General features: G+C 45.6%; 1 protein-coding gene across 11 annotated transcripts in view; it reads left to right on the top strand.

The window, feature by feature from the left end:
* TSPOAP1 (TSPO associated protein 1) overlaps positions 1-17,934 on the top strand; it is a 71,521-nt gene that overhangs the window by 40,541 nt on the left and 13,046 nt on the right. For 4 of the 11 annotated variants that reach the window (XM_042791420.1, XM_033003723.2, XM_033003714.2 and 1 more), the window contains 13 exons: positions 14-123; positions 1,697-1,806; positions 3,247-4,062; positions 4,593-4,744; positions 5,787-6,380; positions 8,264-8,566; positions 8,842-9,021; positions 12,259-13,413; positions 14,022-14,148; positions 14,303-14,454; positions 14,639-14,807; positions 17,042-17,113; positions 17,488-17,526. In XM_042791420.1, coding sequence (XP_042647354.1) covers positions 14-123; positions 1,697-1,806; positions 3,247-4,062; positions 4,593-4,744; positions 5,787-6,380; positions 8,264-8,566; positions 8,842-9,021; positions 12,259-13,413; positions 14,022-14,148; positions 14,303-14,454; positions 14,639-14,807; positions 17,042-17,113; positions 17,488-17,526 — 3,979 coding nt within the window. The other 7 variants (XM_033003729.2, XM_033003718.2, XM_033003755.2 and 4 more) reach the window with 7 other exon arrangements.

The raw sequence follows: 17,934 nt of genomic DNA, 5'->3' as shown, positions 1-17,934 counted from the left end.
CATATGTTTTTAGGTGGACACTGCGAGTGAAATGGAAGAACTGGATGTTGACAGCATCTCTCTAATGCCAGAGCCAGGCAGCCAAGTCCCTGCAAAGCTCCAGGTGTTCTTAGCTCGATACAGGTACTGGGTTATTTCTTGTGGTCTGCAAGGTTAGACACTCTCCTCTAGGTTTCACCACTGTTAGCGGTGGGTATTGGGTTAGACCATGTATCCTATTCCTCCATGGGATTTTATGAGACCTGTTATTTCCTACACAAGCAAATCCACTGTGCTTAGCTTAATGAAAACATAGTAAGCTCATTTGTTGTTCAGTGAACAGCACTGTGTGGAACTTTTTTTTTTTTAATATGATATTAGATGGAAAAATAGGTTTGAATTGACAGATTCCTTGGAATGTCTGATTTCTCCAGAATAGTCCAAGAAATTTTCTCTAAGAAAATCTTATTCCAACAATTAAGAAAATTTCAGGCCAGAAATCCTGAATTGAAGTTTTTGACCAAAATCATTCTGGTTATAATTTTAAAAGAAAAAAAAATGCACAGATTAAACTCAGATTTTTCTAATAACTGTTACAACCCACTGAGCAGTAGCGACTGGCTATTTACAGTTTAAAAAGTATTGGATACCCTTCAACTTTTAGACTGTGGTGTGGGAGGAAGAAAACTGGAATGATTTTGTGCTTGTGAGGAGCAGATCAAAGGTGATCTGTGTCTTCATGTCAGAGTCTTGAGTCTCATTCAGGTCATAGAGAGGATAACATTGCTTTGGCATGTTGAAAACCCTTTTAAAGACTAAAGAGCAGGAATTAGTAGTAGGTGCTTGCAAAAATAAAGATTTTTTATGAGGCATTTTCCTGTGATAGGCCCTCTGATTAGCTCAAGGCTCTCTGGGTAGGCAGATCAGAACTACCTGGAGTCCAAATCCTATCACCAATGTATTTATCATTTTCACGCTAGTGGAGCTTTTCGACTGCTGTTTAAAATGTGGAATTACAGCACCGAGAGTTGTATAACTTGGATCCTGAGGGTTGGGCAATTATGAAGAAAAAGGCTAGAAACCTTTTCTTCACTCGTAACTTTCTCCTTGCACAAATCAGCTTATTCTTAGGGTTTTAAACATAAGGATTTTGAGATTCTGGGCTGTGCTTGTCCATGACAGTCAGATGGATGATAAAGTGTACCTTAAATGTTTGGGGAATTTTTGATACTTTGGATTTTTATTTGTTTGTTTGTTTGGCTGGGTTTGTTTTATTTTGGTTTTAAACTTAGGTACAGGAAATGTAGAGAGCAATCTATGTAAAACAGTTACAAGTGCAGGTGAATTTAAGGTTGTCTATTTTAGAAATGCAGAGTCCTACAGTTTATCTACTTGGTACGCTCAGAAACACAGCAAGCACTCAGGTAATTAAAATCTTTTAAAAAATGCTTTCTTGAGTCACTCTGATCTGTTCCTTCAGATGTCACAAGACATCTGTTCTGCTACTCAAAAAATTATTCCTAGCTGCTGTTTGAACATGGAGCAATATGTTATTAGTTATATATAAACCCATAAACTAGAGTCTTGACCTTTGTCTGTGGAATTTGCAAAAACTGGATGCAGTCCCAGTGAGTTGTAAGATGATCTAACATCACAGCTTGAATGTGTTGCTGTGAAAGTTCCTATACAAAGTGTCTTCATATTGTAAATATTTCAGCTACAATCCTTTTGATGGACCTAATGAAAATCCAGAGGCAGAGCTTCCACTGACTGCTGGAGAATATATTTACATCTATGGAGACATGGATGAAGATGGCTTCTTTGAAGGTGTGTTTTAGTAGAATGAAATGTGACTGAACTGCTGTAGAGAGTTGATCTCTCTTAAAAAAATGAGAGGAATTTAGTGAATCTTGAAACCACAAAGGTTTTCTGCTCAAAGTTAATTGTTAGAGGGAAGAACAAATTCTGTTGGAAAAGGGATTATTTATGTCATGATTAAATAAGTCTAAAACATTAAATCCTGGTCTAGTGATTTCAGTGGGAATTTTGCCACTGCTTTCAGCAGAGCTCCAGGTTTCATCCTCCATATGGTCCCTCCCTAGCTGTGGGGAGGAACATGGTCAGCCCTGGGCACCTTCTGCAGATGGTCTGTCTCCCTCTTTCCAGTGACTGCAGAGTGAGCCAGAGACTGTAGGCAGTTGATGGTCTCAATTACCTCTTGCTCCTTTGGCAGAGTAGGATATAAGATAAGCAGTCCAAACTACAGTTGTTATCCTATTTGGTGTCATGCATGTGTTTCTCTTTTGGCACCTTTGAAAGCATGGTCCTGGTTGACTAATAGGCAGATGAAATTGAAACCAAGAATTGTGAACTTTAACTTTGTAATGAAGTTTCTTTGTGGAGCTGACTGACTTAATGGGATGAAGGATCCTAATTAACTGAGGTGCTTTGCAAGAGCTGAGGCAAATGCATGTCATGTTGCACTGCTTGCTCTTTGACTGTTCTGGCTCTTTCTTTCTTTATATTTCCAAGCTTCTTATATATTTATTTATCTGTTTGTTTGTTTATTGTTTAAAGAATAAAAAGGTTATTCTTTACTAATGTTTTCTGCTTTCCCTGCTTTCAGCTGATTTGCTGTAGGTAGAGTTTAAAAGGGGAAAGTAAGTGCAAACCCTACGCACTGCTCATTTGACTGATATTTGATGGTTCTTGCACGTAATAAGAGTGCTGTTGTATAGGTCGTCCCTATGGGTCCTTTTGGTACATCTTTATTACAGAAGTTAGCATAACGAAGGAGGGAACTAAAAAGAAGGCCAGAGCTGAATACAGAGCTGGAAAGATGGACTTTCTTGAGGAAGTGCTACAAAATCCAAATCTGAGTGGCTGGGAGAAGATGTAAAATCATCAATCTGCATAGTTTGGGAAGTCTAGAAAAAGACACTTAAATTAGTGGAACAGCTGTGATGAGGAACAATAGGATAACGAAGAAGGAAAAACCCTTAAGCTAATTACACAAAACAACTTTCTAATTAGTTGGCTCTGGAGTGAATGGGGCAGTGAGTCTTCTCACTGTGGCCATTAGGATCTAACTAGGGAAGCCCTAGGAAATGCAGGAAACTGCCAGGAATAACCTCCCAGAGGCCTTTTTTCATTCCTGACTGCAGTGCAGTTATGACCTAGCATAGATGTTGTCACGTTGTCTTCACAGATGGGTTGGAAGGCTGAACGGTAGGTGCAGTGGTAACAGGTTTCCTGTTTTTTGTTTAGGGGAGCTGATGGATGGCCGGCGAGGGCTGGTCCCTTCCAATTTTGTTGAGCGAGTTTCAGATGATGACCTCATGACGTTTCTGCCTTCGGAGCTGAATGATCTCACCCATAGTTCATACCAGGAGAAAAGTTTTGTCAGTGCAAGCACCAGCAGTGGAGATAAGAGTGATTTCTCCATTGAAGAGAGTAGCATCAGTCCATTGGCCAGTAGAGCAGAAGGAGACCAGGAGGAACCTGTTAGTCATACAGCAGTGCCTTACCCAAGAAAATTGTCTTTGATCAAGCAGCTTGCCAGAAGCGTAGTTGTAGGCTGGGAACCACCACTTTTGCCAGCTGGCTGTCCAGACATACAAAGCTACAACATCTATGTGGATGAAGAGCTACGTCAAAATGTGAAGAGTGGTTTTCAGACCAAAGCAGTGATTGAAAAGCTGGATTTGAAAACAAAGGCTTACCGTGTATCTGTGCAGACTGTGACAGAGCAAGGCAGTTCTGATAAACTGCGATGCACTTTCTTTGTGGGGCAAGATTTTTGTGTGGCACCAACTATGCTGAAAGTCAGAAGCGTCACTGCCACGTCAGCAGAGGTCATGTGGCTTCCCTGCAACAGCAATTACAACCACGCAGTGTATCTCAATGGGAAGGAATGTGACATAACAAAACCTGGGGTCTACTGGTACACCTTCCACAACCTGCAGCCGAGCACTCAGTATGTTGCCAAGCTGGAGGCCCGGCCCTTGAAAACACCTTGGGAAGAGGTCCCAGAGGGTCAGGAGCAGAACTCAGCTGTGATACACTTCACTACCCCACTAGCAGGTATCAGAGCAGTCATGCCCATTGCCACTGTGCATGGAGTGCTTGGAGCAGTGTGCTCTGTTGTTACTTTGCTATGAAGCCTTGGGGCGAAGGGAAACAAGATTTATTAGGTCCCAAAGCCTGAGATGCTGTACTGTTTTGTCTTAATGTTTTTCTTTATTTTAAAAATTTATTATCTCTTTTGTTTTCATTTGCTCTGGGAAGACATTCCCTTTGCTGATCTAAGCAGCATGTCTCTCAGGGCATGGAAGATCTGGTTTGCCATGACCTTGCTCTAAGGATTGCTGCATCTTGGCCTCCGCTACTTTTGCAAAGTTCTGTTTTCTGTGCATTAATGCTTTCACAGAACAAGAGCACCTTATTTTCTCTGGTTCTGTCTATCATTTCCCAAGACTAGCCTGGCTATTTTAGTATGATTCTGCAGTGGCAAGTCTGGCATGGGTGTTTTCTCTTTGATTCTAACCAGGGTTTAGTTTAGCTTTATGCTTTAGTCAGGTAAGTAAAAGGAAGATCTGTTTGGTCTCTTGCAGGCACACCTGATGCTCCTTTGGATGTCCAGGTAGAAGCTGGTCCCTCACCAGGCATCCTTGTTATCAGCTGGTTACCTGTCACCATTGATGCCGAAGGATCTTCCAATGGAGTTCGAGTCACCGGTTACGCTGTGTATGCGGACGGACAGAAGGTATTGTGTGGAAACTGCAAGGCTGATGCTTGTGCAGATGGGTGGCTGGAGGCTGGTACAGTGGTAGCAGGCAGTTACAGAGCCTCAGGACCTGAAAAGCTTGATCCAGTAAGCATGCCATGAGGAGGCAGTGACAGCCCCTGGCCTGGGAAGGAACGATGCCAGAGAAGGGACGATGCTTGGGCTGTTTGTTTTGGCTGATGCACACCAGAAGAGACATCTGTCCAGATTTTTGATTTGTTCTAGATACAACTAAGCTAGGAAAGTTCCTGTGGCAGGACCCTTCACTAGCAAAACAGGACAATTAGTGTCAGCTTCCTTTGTCTCACCCTAGGCACTAGCTTAATCCTTGGAGAAGCAATGAGCTTAATGAGCAGTGAGTCCACAGGGCATGGACAGAGTACAGGTATTCAACCTTGCCACCACTTGGGCCTTGTCTCTGGACTACAAGGAGTGAGGTGTACTTCTCCAGCCCTTTCTTAAATTAGGGACATGTGTGCAAACACCCCAGGGTCCAGTACAAATACTGGTAAAGAACCTTCAAGGATATTCTGTACTAAAAGTGGTCTCTGGTCTTCTGCACAAATGATGTTGTGCCATTGGCCATGGGAGAGGCAAGCCACAGCTGTTCAAAGGAGCGCAGCGCAAAACAGAGCAGTGCTATGTTGGATTCTTACTCTTTTATAATGGAAATGCTTTTTCCTCTACACAGGTCAAAAGAAGAAGGAGTCTGGGAACATGGGTGAAAGGGAGGCCAGAAAAAGGGATAGCCTTTTAAAGCATAGGGAACAAGGAGAATTAAAAACTGGAGTAGGAGGGAATCTAGTCATATTTTACAGAATAGCCAGTTTCTTGAATGGCTATGGTAACAATTTCTCTTTACTGTTCATTCTTCCCTAATATTGTGCAGAAGGGTGAGAATTCTGCATGCCTGCTCTCAAGAGCTTTGAGGTCTGTCATTAACTTTGTGTTTGGGGATTGTAGTTCTCAAAAGGGCTGAGCTGTGCACAGTCAATAATCGCTCCCTGCTTTTTGCTTGCAGGCAATAGAAGTTACTTCTCCAACAGCTGGGAGTGTCCTGGTGGACTTGTCCCAGCTTCAGATGTTCCAGGTGTGCCGGGAGGTTTCAGTGAGAACAATGTCTCTGTATGGGGAGTCAGTGGATTCAGTTCCAGCCCAGATTTCCTCGATCTTGCTGCGAGCCTCTCACCACTCTTCACCTTCAGATTCTGCTGTTTCTACCACTTTTACCTCTAGACTGCCCCATGGAGAACCCAGGGGCTCTCTGCCTGTGCACAGCCCACCCACACACCAGACAGCTGCATTCTTGCTTCGACAAAAAGTTCCCACTGATAGCTCAGATGCCAAATTGACTGATCTCTCCTCCAGCCACAATGGCTCAGTGCGATCTCTGCCAGAGAAAGCCTCTTCACCGCCACACCTCTCCTCTCCTAGTGCTTCCTTGGTGCAGGTTTTAGGCACTTCCCCACACGGATCAGATGCTGCACAAGACAAGAAATGCCTGACTGTGCCTCCTCAGCCACCTGGCAGCACAGTGCTCCCCGATGAGAGCACAGAGCCTGTCACTTCAAAGGAAGCAGAATTGCAAGGCTTGGGTGAAGGGACGGAGGTGCAGGTAAGTACTTACATCTCCTGCCTAGTACCATGTGTGCTGGGAAGGAGAATGGATCATTTTGGGGAACAGAACGAAACGTCACTGATCATCTTCCTCTTTCTGTGACACACTTGCCTTTGGTCCATCATCCAGTGGTTGACAAATCAGCAGGATGTATTGGCTGCTGTTGTGTATCTGGAAGAGCAGAAGCAGATCACCACTTGATCTCATGTGTGCAAGCAGATCAGGAATAGAGTCAGGAAAGCAAGAATTCATCAGAGATAGAAGGTGAAAAACATGTTCCCACTGATGATGATGTCAGTGTTAGTCTGACATTACTGTGCTCTCTGACTTGAAGGGGTCTTCACCAGTCTAGTGGGTTTGCACAAGGCAGAGTGGGCACTCTAGCAAGGTGAAGAACCTTAGTGGACTGCACAGCAAGGCACCCATGTCTGGAGAAGAACTGGCAAGCTGTCATGACATTTGGTATTTGGAATCCTGTAGGGTGGGTGAGTGCTTTCAGGGCTTATTTAGGACAGTGATGAGGATATCTGAGAGCCCCATAAGAAAACATGTAACTGATCTATAAGGTGCTCACTTTGTGACAAGAGGGAAGTGGGTCCTGTTGGTGTGTGATGTATTATATGAGGAAAAAGGATCTTTTTCCCATTCTGACCTTTGACATCAGGGACTCAGGGGTGTGCTTCAAACTATTAAATTCAGCATGACTTTATTAATGATGGCAGTGTGAGTTTGCAAAGGCTTGGGTAGACAAAAGTAGGGAAGACTTCTGATAATTGCTGGAGCATCAACAGCTATGTGGGCCCAAGACCAAACCCCAACTAAATACATAGCAGAATTGAGATGCTGAGTCCAAAATTTCAATTATTTTTCAACCCCTGGTCATTTGCTACTCACAGTACTTCAGGTCAGTTGTGATTCATTTGCCTGTATTTAGATGTCTAGTGTAGATGGCTACACATGGGTGCATCACTTTGCCTCCTTTGTAGTCACTTGAGCAAAATGGGTGATTGCAGGATGCAAATTAACCTTGCTCAAGATGTGTGTCTTCACTTGGCTGTCAACAAAGAGAAACAGGGCAGAAAGATTCTAGCTGTCAGATTAAGCAGAGATCTAGATCTCTCTGGGTTTTGCCTGAGTCCAGGGGACATTTAGATACTAGGCACTGCAGTGTCTAAATCTCCCTAGGGGTGTGATCCTGTAAGTATTTTCAGAGTGTGCCTAGTATGTAAGGACAAGGTTGTGTTCCATTGCAAAATACAGTGGAGGCTGCCTTATTCTAGTGTGAGGGTTAGAGAAAGGGGTGGTTGCCGAAGGCCCACCTTGCCCTCTTCATTCCTGAGGTTCCACTCTCATCTTCCAGACCTTTTCTTAAACACCAGACTGAACTGACTGGAAAGCAGATGAAAATTTAAGATTTCTGTAATCCAGCTAGATGACCTAACCACAAGTCTCTGCAGTTGTACTCTGTGTGTATTCTTCTGCATTAATTCCCCTTTTCTTCACAGCCCTTATGAGCTCTAACCTCCAGCTCAAGCTTACCTGCAAGCTGGTGTGTAGGACATTCCTCTGGCAGATGAGAGTGGGAAATAACCTTGTTGTATAGCTTAGGCTCTTCTTGCTGCTCTAAAACTAGTTATTGTCAATATATGTCCATGGCTTACATGAGCCACATATGGTGGCCAGAGCTGCAGCTAACAGCAGGGAGGAGTTTGTTCCAGGACTGGCCAGCCTTCCCAGCTGCAAATTGCCTGCCAAAATAGTCATATGCCACCAGCACAGAACACATTGTGTCTGTGTCAGAGAGTTTGGGGTGGTAAGGGCCTGCTTTTGGAGAACAAGTTTCGTCGTTTGTGATGACCTTTTTTGGGCTTGTTTCCCAGATGGAGCAATCTGTAACCCAAGCACTGGAGCTGGAAAGCCCATCTAACAGTAGTCTGGAGATACGTATGGAGACCTGCCACACATGCTCTGTGGAAGAGTCACCAAAAGGTCCCGATGCTGAAAGAGAGAAAGAGTCAAAAGAAAAGAACGTGAGCCCAGAGCCTCTGCCCTCCCCCAGCCAGGCTGAGGGGACAGAGGGCACCTTCCGAGATGCAAGTGCGGGTGGGAGCAGCTGCCAGGAGTTCCTGAGGTTGTCCACTGGCAAGGAGGTGATGAAAGAAATGTCCAGAGTGAAAAGAGAGGTTTGTTTGAGGTTGCTTGAATGTCTCTGTCCATGGAGGGATGTGGATTGTGTTTGACACCCCTAGGTTTTACAGTCTTATGCAGTACTGGTTTTCTGCAGGCTATAAAATGTGTCTGACAGTTTTGCATGTCCATGCCACTGGCTGCATTTGTGTGCTACCCAACTTATTTCCTGGCACACTTCAGTTGTATGTGTACTAGAGAAAGGTAAAATGCTACTTTATTGCTGAAAGTGCCTGAGAGGACTGAGGAAATCTGTTTTGCTTTTCAATAGCAAGAAGAAAAAATGTCTGAAATGGGAAGACGACAGCTGACCCTTTTTGCTGAGCACAACCGTAGTTCTGACCTTTCAGATATTTTGGAAGAGGAAGAAGAAGATGAACTGTCTTCAGAAGCTCTGGAAGAGAAGAAATGGGACCAGAGAGAGCCATGTTACCGGGAGAATGGGGAAAAGGTAACCTGTAGCAGAGTAATGCTTGTGGGGAGAGCCAGTGCAGCCATCCCATGTCATCAGCTCACAGGAGGAGGTGCTGGTCTGAGCCCACCACCCTCAACAGTGCTTGGCTAAGTTCCTGCCTGCTCTGCTTTTACTCCCAGTGTTGTCTTAAGCTAGTAAAAATGCAAGTTTGTTGTGAGAGGGAAGAGTGTTTACATGTAATGAATGTACCCAGGGTTTAATTAGTTGGAAGAACACACAATGTAATCTGAACTTTAGAACCCAGGGCTAAAAATCGATCCTATTGATTAAGTTCTTAATATAGATATGAACAGTGAATGCATAGGAATCTGCAAAGTCCACCCATCTGTAGATCCTGTACCAACCCACCTTCCCTCCTAAGGCAAAAACAGGCATGTAATGTTTTGGGCTCAGTCCTGCAAGCAATCCTGAATATTAATAACTTAGTGCAGATTATTTTACTTAGACCTTGGTGCTCTCTGTAGGAATGGATGGGTTGTAGGAGCGGAGCGAAGGATTCGCAGTTTGAATGTTGCAAGTGAGGAAATACTGATTGAGCTGAACCATGAGTGATCATGTTAATTCGTGATACGAGTACAAACAGTTAAAGCTAGTTAGTGTCGTATAATGCATCCGTGACAGGCAGTGTGCTTAAAACTGCATGACTGGAAAGTGGTATATAATCATACAAATTACAGCAGTTGAGATGAATGTGCATGAGGGAAAGTACAGAGGTTGAATGAGAAATTAGAAAGATTTGCTGGAAGTGTGATATGCCTGTATAGCAAGAAAGCGCCCTCATTTTTTTTGTAAGTGATCAAACAACATCTTTAGCTTGCTGATGCTGACCTGTGTGTCTGCTAGCCTGCAGCACAGATGTAATGGGTCTGATGAGCATTAAATGATCAGTAGCAGACAGTGTAATGATTCTGGAGTAAATTTGCTGCTGCTTCTTTTCTCCTTCTGAAGGGGGTTCTGCTTCCAATGTGGGGAGGTTGGACCTGAGTGCAGCGGGTCAGGAGCCCCAGGAGAGCCCGGTGGCTGGAGATGCTGGGGCTGCCTGGGAAGGAGTTGTTAAAATGGCTTCCAGTTGTTGAGATTTCTTCCATTTTTTCACAGTGCAAAAACAGTTTCCCTGGAAGGAGAAAAGTGGAAATAAGAACAGCCAAGAACACTATTCTTTGTCTATTTTTCCTGGATGTTTGATTGGCCTGAATATTTTTGGGTTTTTTGTTTTTTGTTTTTTTCTGAAAAAGAAACACTGAAACCCCATGCACATCCCATTGAGTTGAGCAAACTGGTGCTTCTTGACCTGATAAAGTCCTGATAAAGTTTTCTGTTCTGGCAGTGACAAGCTCAGGGTGTGAGAATCACAAGATGCTGAACAGGGAGAGGGCATCAGGGTCAGGAAGCTTTAGGGCACAGACCTCCCAACACTGCCTTATAGAGTGAAGGAAGATGGTGACTGAAGTGGGCCAGGTCTCAACAGGGCTGTTTTCTAGGATTCTGCATATTTAGTAACATTCTGGGTTATCTCAAGACTCCTCAGCCAACTCCTTCAGGATTTGGGGAATGAAAGAATGGAGGGGCGCTGCTTTTAAAATGTTTAACCTCAAATAAGATGTTTAATTTCTGAAACCATTTATTATATTAAAACTCAAAAGCAAAAGCCACAACTTTGTAAACAGCTAAAATAAGTCTCAATGGACTTATTTTATAGCGGCATTTATAAATTCTGCATATTCCTAATTGGTGCTAACAAGGTAGGAGCCTAGAGCACATGTCCTGTAAAGAGGGTTTGAGGAAGCTAAGCTTGTTTGGTCTGGCAAAGAGGAGGCTAGCAGGAGGTCTTGTGGCTGCCTACAACTATTTGAAGGATAGTTAAAAGGGTGGGAGAGCCAAAGTCATCTTGTTTGTGGCAAATGATATAAAAGGAGGCAGCAGTCATGAGCTGTTTGGGAGGTTCATGTTGGAGATGAGTACCAACTGCTTTCCCAGGAGGGTGGTGCAGCCTTGGGACAGGTCCCCAGAGAGGTGGGGGATTTCCATTCTTTGATGTTTTCAAGCCTTAACTAAGCAAAGACTGATTTACTGTTGGCAGCAGTCCTGCAATTGGCAGATTGAACTGGAGACCTCTGGAGGCCTCTTCAACCAATTCTAACTATAATTCAAGACCAGCTTTTGCTTGGAAAAAGTTATGGAGGTTGGAATAATCGGTAGGCAGCTCACAACTGCCTTTTTTTTCCCCACTGTGGTTCAGTTTTTAATTATCTCTGAACAGGCCTGCTCATGCCTGTAGCTTAAAACATCAATAGCTACATATGCTTCATAAACTATTTGTAAATATTTTTAGAACATGTCATGATATAAATTGACAGGGAAGTTGAACAGGAGACCTGCAGGGGTATCTTCCAACCTAAATTACACCATGTATCTGGGATTCTACTTTTTTATTTTAGTAAGAGACAAAACATAAATTCTGCCATTGGTCCAAGAAAAATTTTAAAATTCAGCAGTGCTTCCCCAAAAGTTTTATGTAACCTGGTAGGCTCTTACCCAGCTGCAAGTCTGCGTGACCCCTTTGAGGTAAAGGGTTTTCATGTGTATTTTTGGCAACATGGTTCACCTGGATTTGCAGACAGTAAACTACTGTAGAGCTGGACCTTGACAGATGATGGGAAGGGCCTGCCGTAGCAGCAGTGTCTCCAAGGGGTGCCTTGCTGCACGGGGTCACTTCCTGCTGTTCCAGTCCAAGGACAGAGAGGTAAGGAAGGACTCTGGGTCCTTCTGTGAGCACAGGCTGTGAGACTCATCCCTGCAGAGGGAGGAACCCAATCAGCTCTAACATGCAGTGAACAGCCGTGGAGGAACTGTGCCTCTCCTGCCCTGTCATCGCAGACTGGGGATGCTGAAGCTGTGGGGAATCAAGTGTGCAGGATGAAAGGTGCTGCAGATAGTTGTGTGTGTAGAGGCAGAGGCTGGGAGGGAGCTCTTCCATGCATTGGCCTTTCTTGCTTTCCGCTGCATTGCTAGTTCATCTGATTGTCTTTTGCCAGAAGACCCATTGCTCTCTTTTGCTTCCTACCCTTGCTTCGCTGCAGACCACAGTCGCCGCTCCATACTGCTGTGCTGGGAGGGAATCAGCTGTAACTTTGCCTCTCTTTTTAATGTTTATTTCCTCTCTTTTTTCCTTTGCTTGTCCTGGCTGTGGCTTTTCTCGGGGGCTGGGTACAGATGGATCTTTGTGATACTGACAGCGATGAGGAGATTCTGGAGAGGATACTAGAGCTTCCACTTCAGAAGAACCACAGCAAGAAATTGTTTAGCATCCCTGAAGTGACTGAGGATGAGGATGAAGATGAGGATGAGAAGTGTGTTACAGAGGAAAAAGCAGACCCTCAAGACTCCTTGGAAACACTTAACTACCATTCAGGTAGGACAGAGAAGCCGCACAACATCAAGGAGCCATTTCTAAAGGCAGATGGGAGTAATGCCTCCACGGATCTATCTGCTCAGACTTCGCAGGAGGACCATGGTGTTAAGGAAAGCAGGGGGGACCATGGTGTTAAGGAGAGCAGAGAGGATGCTGAACATACAAATCCTGCCTTTGTCCCTCTGGCCTGGAGTCAGAAGAAGCCAAACTGGAACTGGGGCTACCAGGAGAATGATTCGAAGTCTGGGACAGGGACAAGTCCTGCTTGGAACAAGAAAAAGGGAAATAATTATCGAGAGAAGATCCGGAGTCGGCCAGAGATGGGTAGGAAGAGACAGAATGATTTAACAGAGCACTGCAGTCGTCTGCTGGGTAACTGCAGCCAGATGGGAGGCGGGTTGTACAGAGCTCCTAGCCTCAGGGAAGAGCTGAACATTGTGAGCAGTGCTGGTGGTAAGGAGGGGTTTGATATGTACAGTCGTGCCAGACAAGGCACCTTACGTAAAAATGACGTGAAAGCAGTGGTTTCACAGTTTGCAGAACCTGCTGTGGTGACAACACACTGCTCCAGCCCCAGGAGCCTGGAAATAGACATTGAATATGACTCTGAAGATGATCAGGATTCGACCTGTGCATCGCCCCCTGAGAGCAGGCTGTGGCCAGAAAGGTCCCAGAGCTGTCGGGGGGACTGGAGTGATTGCTCCAATCAGTCTGAGGTTGTCCACGTGGATGGCAGAAGGGACCTGACCAGACTGGAGATGATGGAAGAGCAGGGTATGGAGTGGGCTGGGTCTCCGAGCCGGCGCCTGCAATTCTACTGCCGGGAGAAGGAAGCACTGAGATGTGAGAGCAGTTCTGAGGAGCAGGGCTGGGAGCTGGACTGTAAGTCATCTGGCTGGAGTAAGAGGCTCGAACATCCTTCGAAGGGGATACGTAGCACCTTCTTGCACAAAAGGGTTGGGTGACTTTTCCTATTCTGGCTTTGAAGCAGCTTGCAGTGGTGTTAGCTTCCCTCTGCTTACCTGGCCTGCCTGTATCTTGCTTTGTTCAGTGTTGTCCAGAGAAAGGACCCCTCTCTAGGTTTGTCTGGAAGAATATTTGAGAGATTCTGTAGTTCTGTGCTGCTCCTGGCTTTTCTTGTATTAGCTGCTTCTGCTTTTCCTGCTAACTGACCGAGTGTCACCGATGCAGTATTCCTTTTCGTACTGGGTCTTCCTCCCCACGGCAGGAGGCTGTGGGACCCAAACGAAAATCCCTGGTGAAATAAGCTGACTTGTGAAAGCTTTGTGTAGATGATGACTGTAATGTCATTGCCTCCCCTTGAAATGCCCTTTCCTGCATCCTCATGCTCACCAAGGGGATCATCACTGGTGCCTGGCAGGATGCCTGCCTGTACTTAGGTCTGTTTTCCAACTCCCTTGGTATTTTCAGCTCTAGAGTGTCCCTGAAGAGGAATGTTGCATTTGGAGGCATTGCTCTTTGTGGAGTGAGTTTGGGCTGAGCGCTATACACGCGAATCAGAAGGCAGAGGCTGCTTCTAACTCTCTGGTGGTTCCTGTTGCAGGCGTCCGGTAATAAAGATCCTAGGGGCCAGGAGCTGCCTGGCACAGCCGCCTGGCAGGCTCCCAGCAGGAGAGGGAACAAGACTGTAAGAAGAAGCCAAATGCAGAAACCTTTGCTCTCTAGTCCAGGTGAGTGGGCAACGGGGAGAGAGTTGGGCAGCATGAGAGGGAGGTTATTTGAAATGGAAGGGGAGAGGCTTGTAGGCAGCATTTGAGCCATACGGGGCTATGGCAGGGGAATGGTGCTGACATTGTCTCTGCTGTGTCCCCTGTCTGCACACAGGTCCTCCAAGGAACAGCACTTCAGAAACCTCTGTTAAAGATGATGGCATTAGAATATTTGTGGCTCTCTTTGACTACGATCCTGTTTCTATGTCTCCTAACCCTGATGCAGCAGAAGAGGAGCTCCCATTTAAGGAGGGACAGATCCTGAAAGTAAGATCACACCACAGTGAACATCTACTCTGTATGGACCCATCTGATGTTCCAGGGACAGCATAAACCTTGGGAGGCAGAGCCTCCTTCATCTTGAGAGTTTCCTTAGCATCCCTTTTTCCTTTCTCTGCGCATCTCAGTCCTTGTAGCATAAACAGTCTCTGGCCTGTCTTTTCCCTTGCAGATATCTGGAGACAAGGATGCTGATGGCTTTTACAGGGGTGAATGTGCAGGAAGGGAGGGGTACATTCCCTGCAACATGGTATCAGAAGTCCAGGTGGAAAATAATGAACTCAAGAAGCAGCTGCTAAAGCAAGGGTTCCTGCCTGCTGACACACCAATGGAGAGCATAGGTACTGTATCTCCTTTCTGTGTGTGCTGTGCTACTGTCAGCATGTTTCTTTGCTGAGTGTGGAGAACTCAGCTGTGCTGTCAAGCTGTGTGGCCAGTGCAGCCCACCAAAATTATCTCTAGGGCTGGTGTGAAAGCTTGTTTAGTGGCTGTTGCTGTAGCAAGCAGGGAGGTCTTGATGGATGAGGAGGGCAAGTGTTCTGAGGTCTCAGTTCGTAGCTGACTGTTGCAGCACAGTGCTGCCCAAGGCTGCATTTGTAGCTGCTGGAGCTGCTCCCATGCTTGAGGTGTTGTGTCTGTGAACTCAGCACAGAGTGTGAGTGAGTCTGGTCCTCACTAGAGAAGTGGAAACAAAAAAATTTGAAGAGCTGCTGAAGAATGTGAACAAGAGTTTTCACTTCTGTGTTCTCTCCTTTGTTTTGTGAGTCTGTAATTAAACCCCTAGAGGTGACCCTGCTTTTGAGTGAGAGAATCTCATCCCAAGCACAAATACAGGCTGGGTGGAGAATGAATGGATTGAGATCAGCCCTGAGGAGGACTTGGGGGTGTTGGTTGACGAGAAGCTCAACATGACCCAGCAATGTGCACTTGCAGCCCAGAAAGCCAACCGTGTCCTGGGCTGCATCTAGAGAAGTGTGGCCAGCAGGTCCAGGGAGGGGATTCTCCCCCTCTACTGCACTCTCATGAGACCCCCCCCCTGCAGTGCTGTGTCCAGCTCTGGGGTGCCCAACATCAGAAGGACATGGACCTGCTCAAGCAGGTCCAGAGGAGGCCACGAAGATGCTCAGGGGGCTGGAGCAGCTCCCCTGGGAGGCCAGGCTGAGAGAGTTGGGGGTGTTCAGCCTGGAGAGGAGAAGGCTCTGGGAAGAACTTTGAGTGGCCTTCTAGTGCTTCAGGCGGGGTACAGGAAAGATGGAGAGTGACTTTTTACAAGGGCATGTAGTGATAGGATGAGGGGTAATGGCTTTAAACTGTAAGAGGGTAAATTTACATTAGATATAAGTAAGAAATTCTTCACTGTGAGGGTGGAGAGGCAACAGATTGCCCAGAGAGGTTGTCGCTGCCCCCTCCCTGGAAGTGTTCAAGGCTAAAGTGTTCAAGAACTAAACTGTTCCACTGCCTCTCACAGGCAGTGGAGTTAAAAAACCCAACCAACATCCCCAGAAAAGCCCCAAGAAAACAAGAAGCAATCCAGCTTGTTTCCCTGCAGTGAGAACCAGTTTCCAACCTCAGAGGCTAATGGTCTGACAGTGCCCAGCTCCTGAATGAGTCTCAAAGATTGATCCTGAGGAGCACAGGGGTTGAAGGAGCCTGTTGCTTTCACTTTGTGGCTATGTGATTTTTTTGGGTAGGTTTGTGTCCTTTGGCATCTTCTCACGTCTAGGGAAAGAAGCAGCCTGACTAAGGCTTTTTTCACACTTGGAACATTCATAATGTTTCTCCTGCACATACCCACTGGTGCCCAGAGGTGGCTAGATAATACCTATGGTGGCCTTTGTCCCTATGTAAATACACAAGGCTCTCTGTCCTCTGCCCCACTGCATACTGTTGGAAGAATAAAATAATAATAGCTCTGAGACTTCATGAAACTTAGTGGGTTTGAAAGCTTTCAGGAGGGTGGTGATAGTGAAAAAGACATACCTTATGCATGCGTGCAGAGAGTAAACCTTGTTTCCTTAGGCAGCCAGGCTGTATCTTCCTGGTTTTCTTTTGCCATAAACCCATATTACAGCCTCGTAAACTAAGGAAATGCCTTGGAGGGGCTGGTCTGGGAACTCCTTCTGCAGGCTCATCTGGGCCACTCATCCAGCACTGACCCTGCTCAGTGCAGAAGCTTTAGCTAGAGACCCCCCTAGATTAACCTGAGTTAATGGGGTACACCTCACCTGGCATTTTTCAGGTGTTAATGGTACAAGGTTTTATTTTATTGTCATAATGCTGCTTCTGAAAGATAAAGTGCAGCAAAGTTTGTCTGATGTGTACTGTGGTATGGCTGATGGGCATAAATACAGTGTGGATTTCTGTGTGTTTTTGGGATGTGGATCATGCCTCATCTGAGTCCACATACAAGAAATGGAGATTTGGGTTTTGCCTGTAGAAATCGTGGTGTCTGCTTCCCAGGGGAGGCATGTCATGCTGCTCTGTTGCCTCTTCACTCTTCAGGATGCTTTTCACTTTCCATTCACCGTCTGTTTCTCTTGTCTATTTATTTGATTTTTTTTTGATTTTTATTAAGGAAATGGCACATTTTCTCCACCTCCACGCCGCCAAACCGTCCCTCCTCCAAAACCCAGACGCTCCAAGAAAGGTCTGTGTCACCCACTGCTTCCTCTTTGATTTTTGCAATAGGATTACAGACTGCATTGAATTTTTACTACTTGCTTACAGGACCCTCAGATGTTTGTCTCTGTACGACTGCTAGGAAGTGGAAAGAGAGCCCATCCCTGTGCTGGTGTTAAGTTTTTAACAACAGTGATGTCTTTTATAGTTTTGAAGCTTGACCTCTGCTTCTTGTTACGTTCCTGAGTCATGGTTACTGGCGTAGACTTTGAGTTGCATGAACAGTTTGCTTCTGTTGTTTGCTGCCTTGTTCTTTGTTCTTTTTATTGTTGTTTGTCAGTCATGTCGTGTGGTCACTGTTGAAAGGTGAACTCTCACTGATGAGACATTTTCTTCCCCCAGCAGGGCTGGATAAACAGGAGAAGTACAAGTCTCATCGAGGTGAGAATTGCTTTTTCTTACTCTGAGTAGGTAACACAGGATCATAATACAGACACATTTTGCGGTCAAGCGCCAATGCAAGAGCCTGTGGTACTGCTTCAGAGCACTGTAAGAAAGTGGTCATTCTCACAAAAGAATTGTAGTTCTTTTAATTTAGTGGTGGGTACAGTGGCCTTTGAATAAACAGGGAGTTTTTGAAGGTGGAGGGCACGCATAGTTGTGCTTTGGAGGGACAGGGAAATCTCTTACTAATCTGATGCCACAGTCCTTAAAATCCAGCGTCCTTTGAGAGGGTGCTCACTCCACTTAGGTGCGCCGTCATCTGTTGATGTGCAGAGAGGCCAGGCCTGCAAACCTGTTGCTAGTACATCCAGTGTTGCCCTGAAGCACGGTTTAAATCCCGAAGAT

The sequence above is a fragment of the Tyto alba genome, unplaced genomic scaffold, assembly GCF_018691265.1.
Source record: "Tyto alba isolate M040663 unplaced genomic scaffold, T.alba_DEE_v4.0 Super-Scaffold_19, whole genome shotgun sequence".
NCBI lineage: Eukaryota > Metazoa > Chordata > Aves > Strigiformes > Tytonidae > Tyto > Tyto alba.
This window is presented reverse-complemented; position numbering and strand designations above follow the sequence as displayed.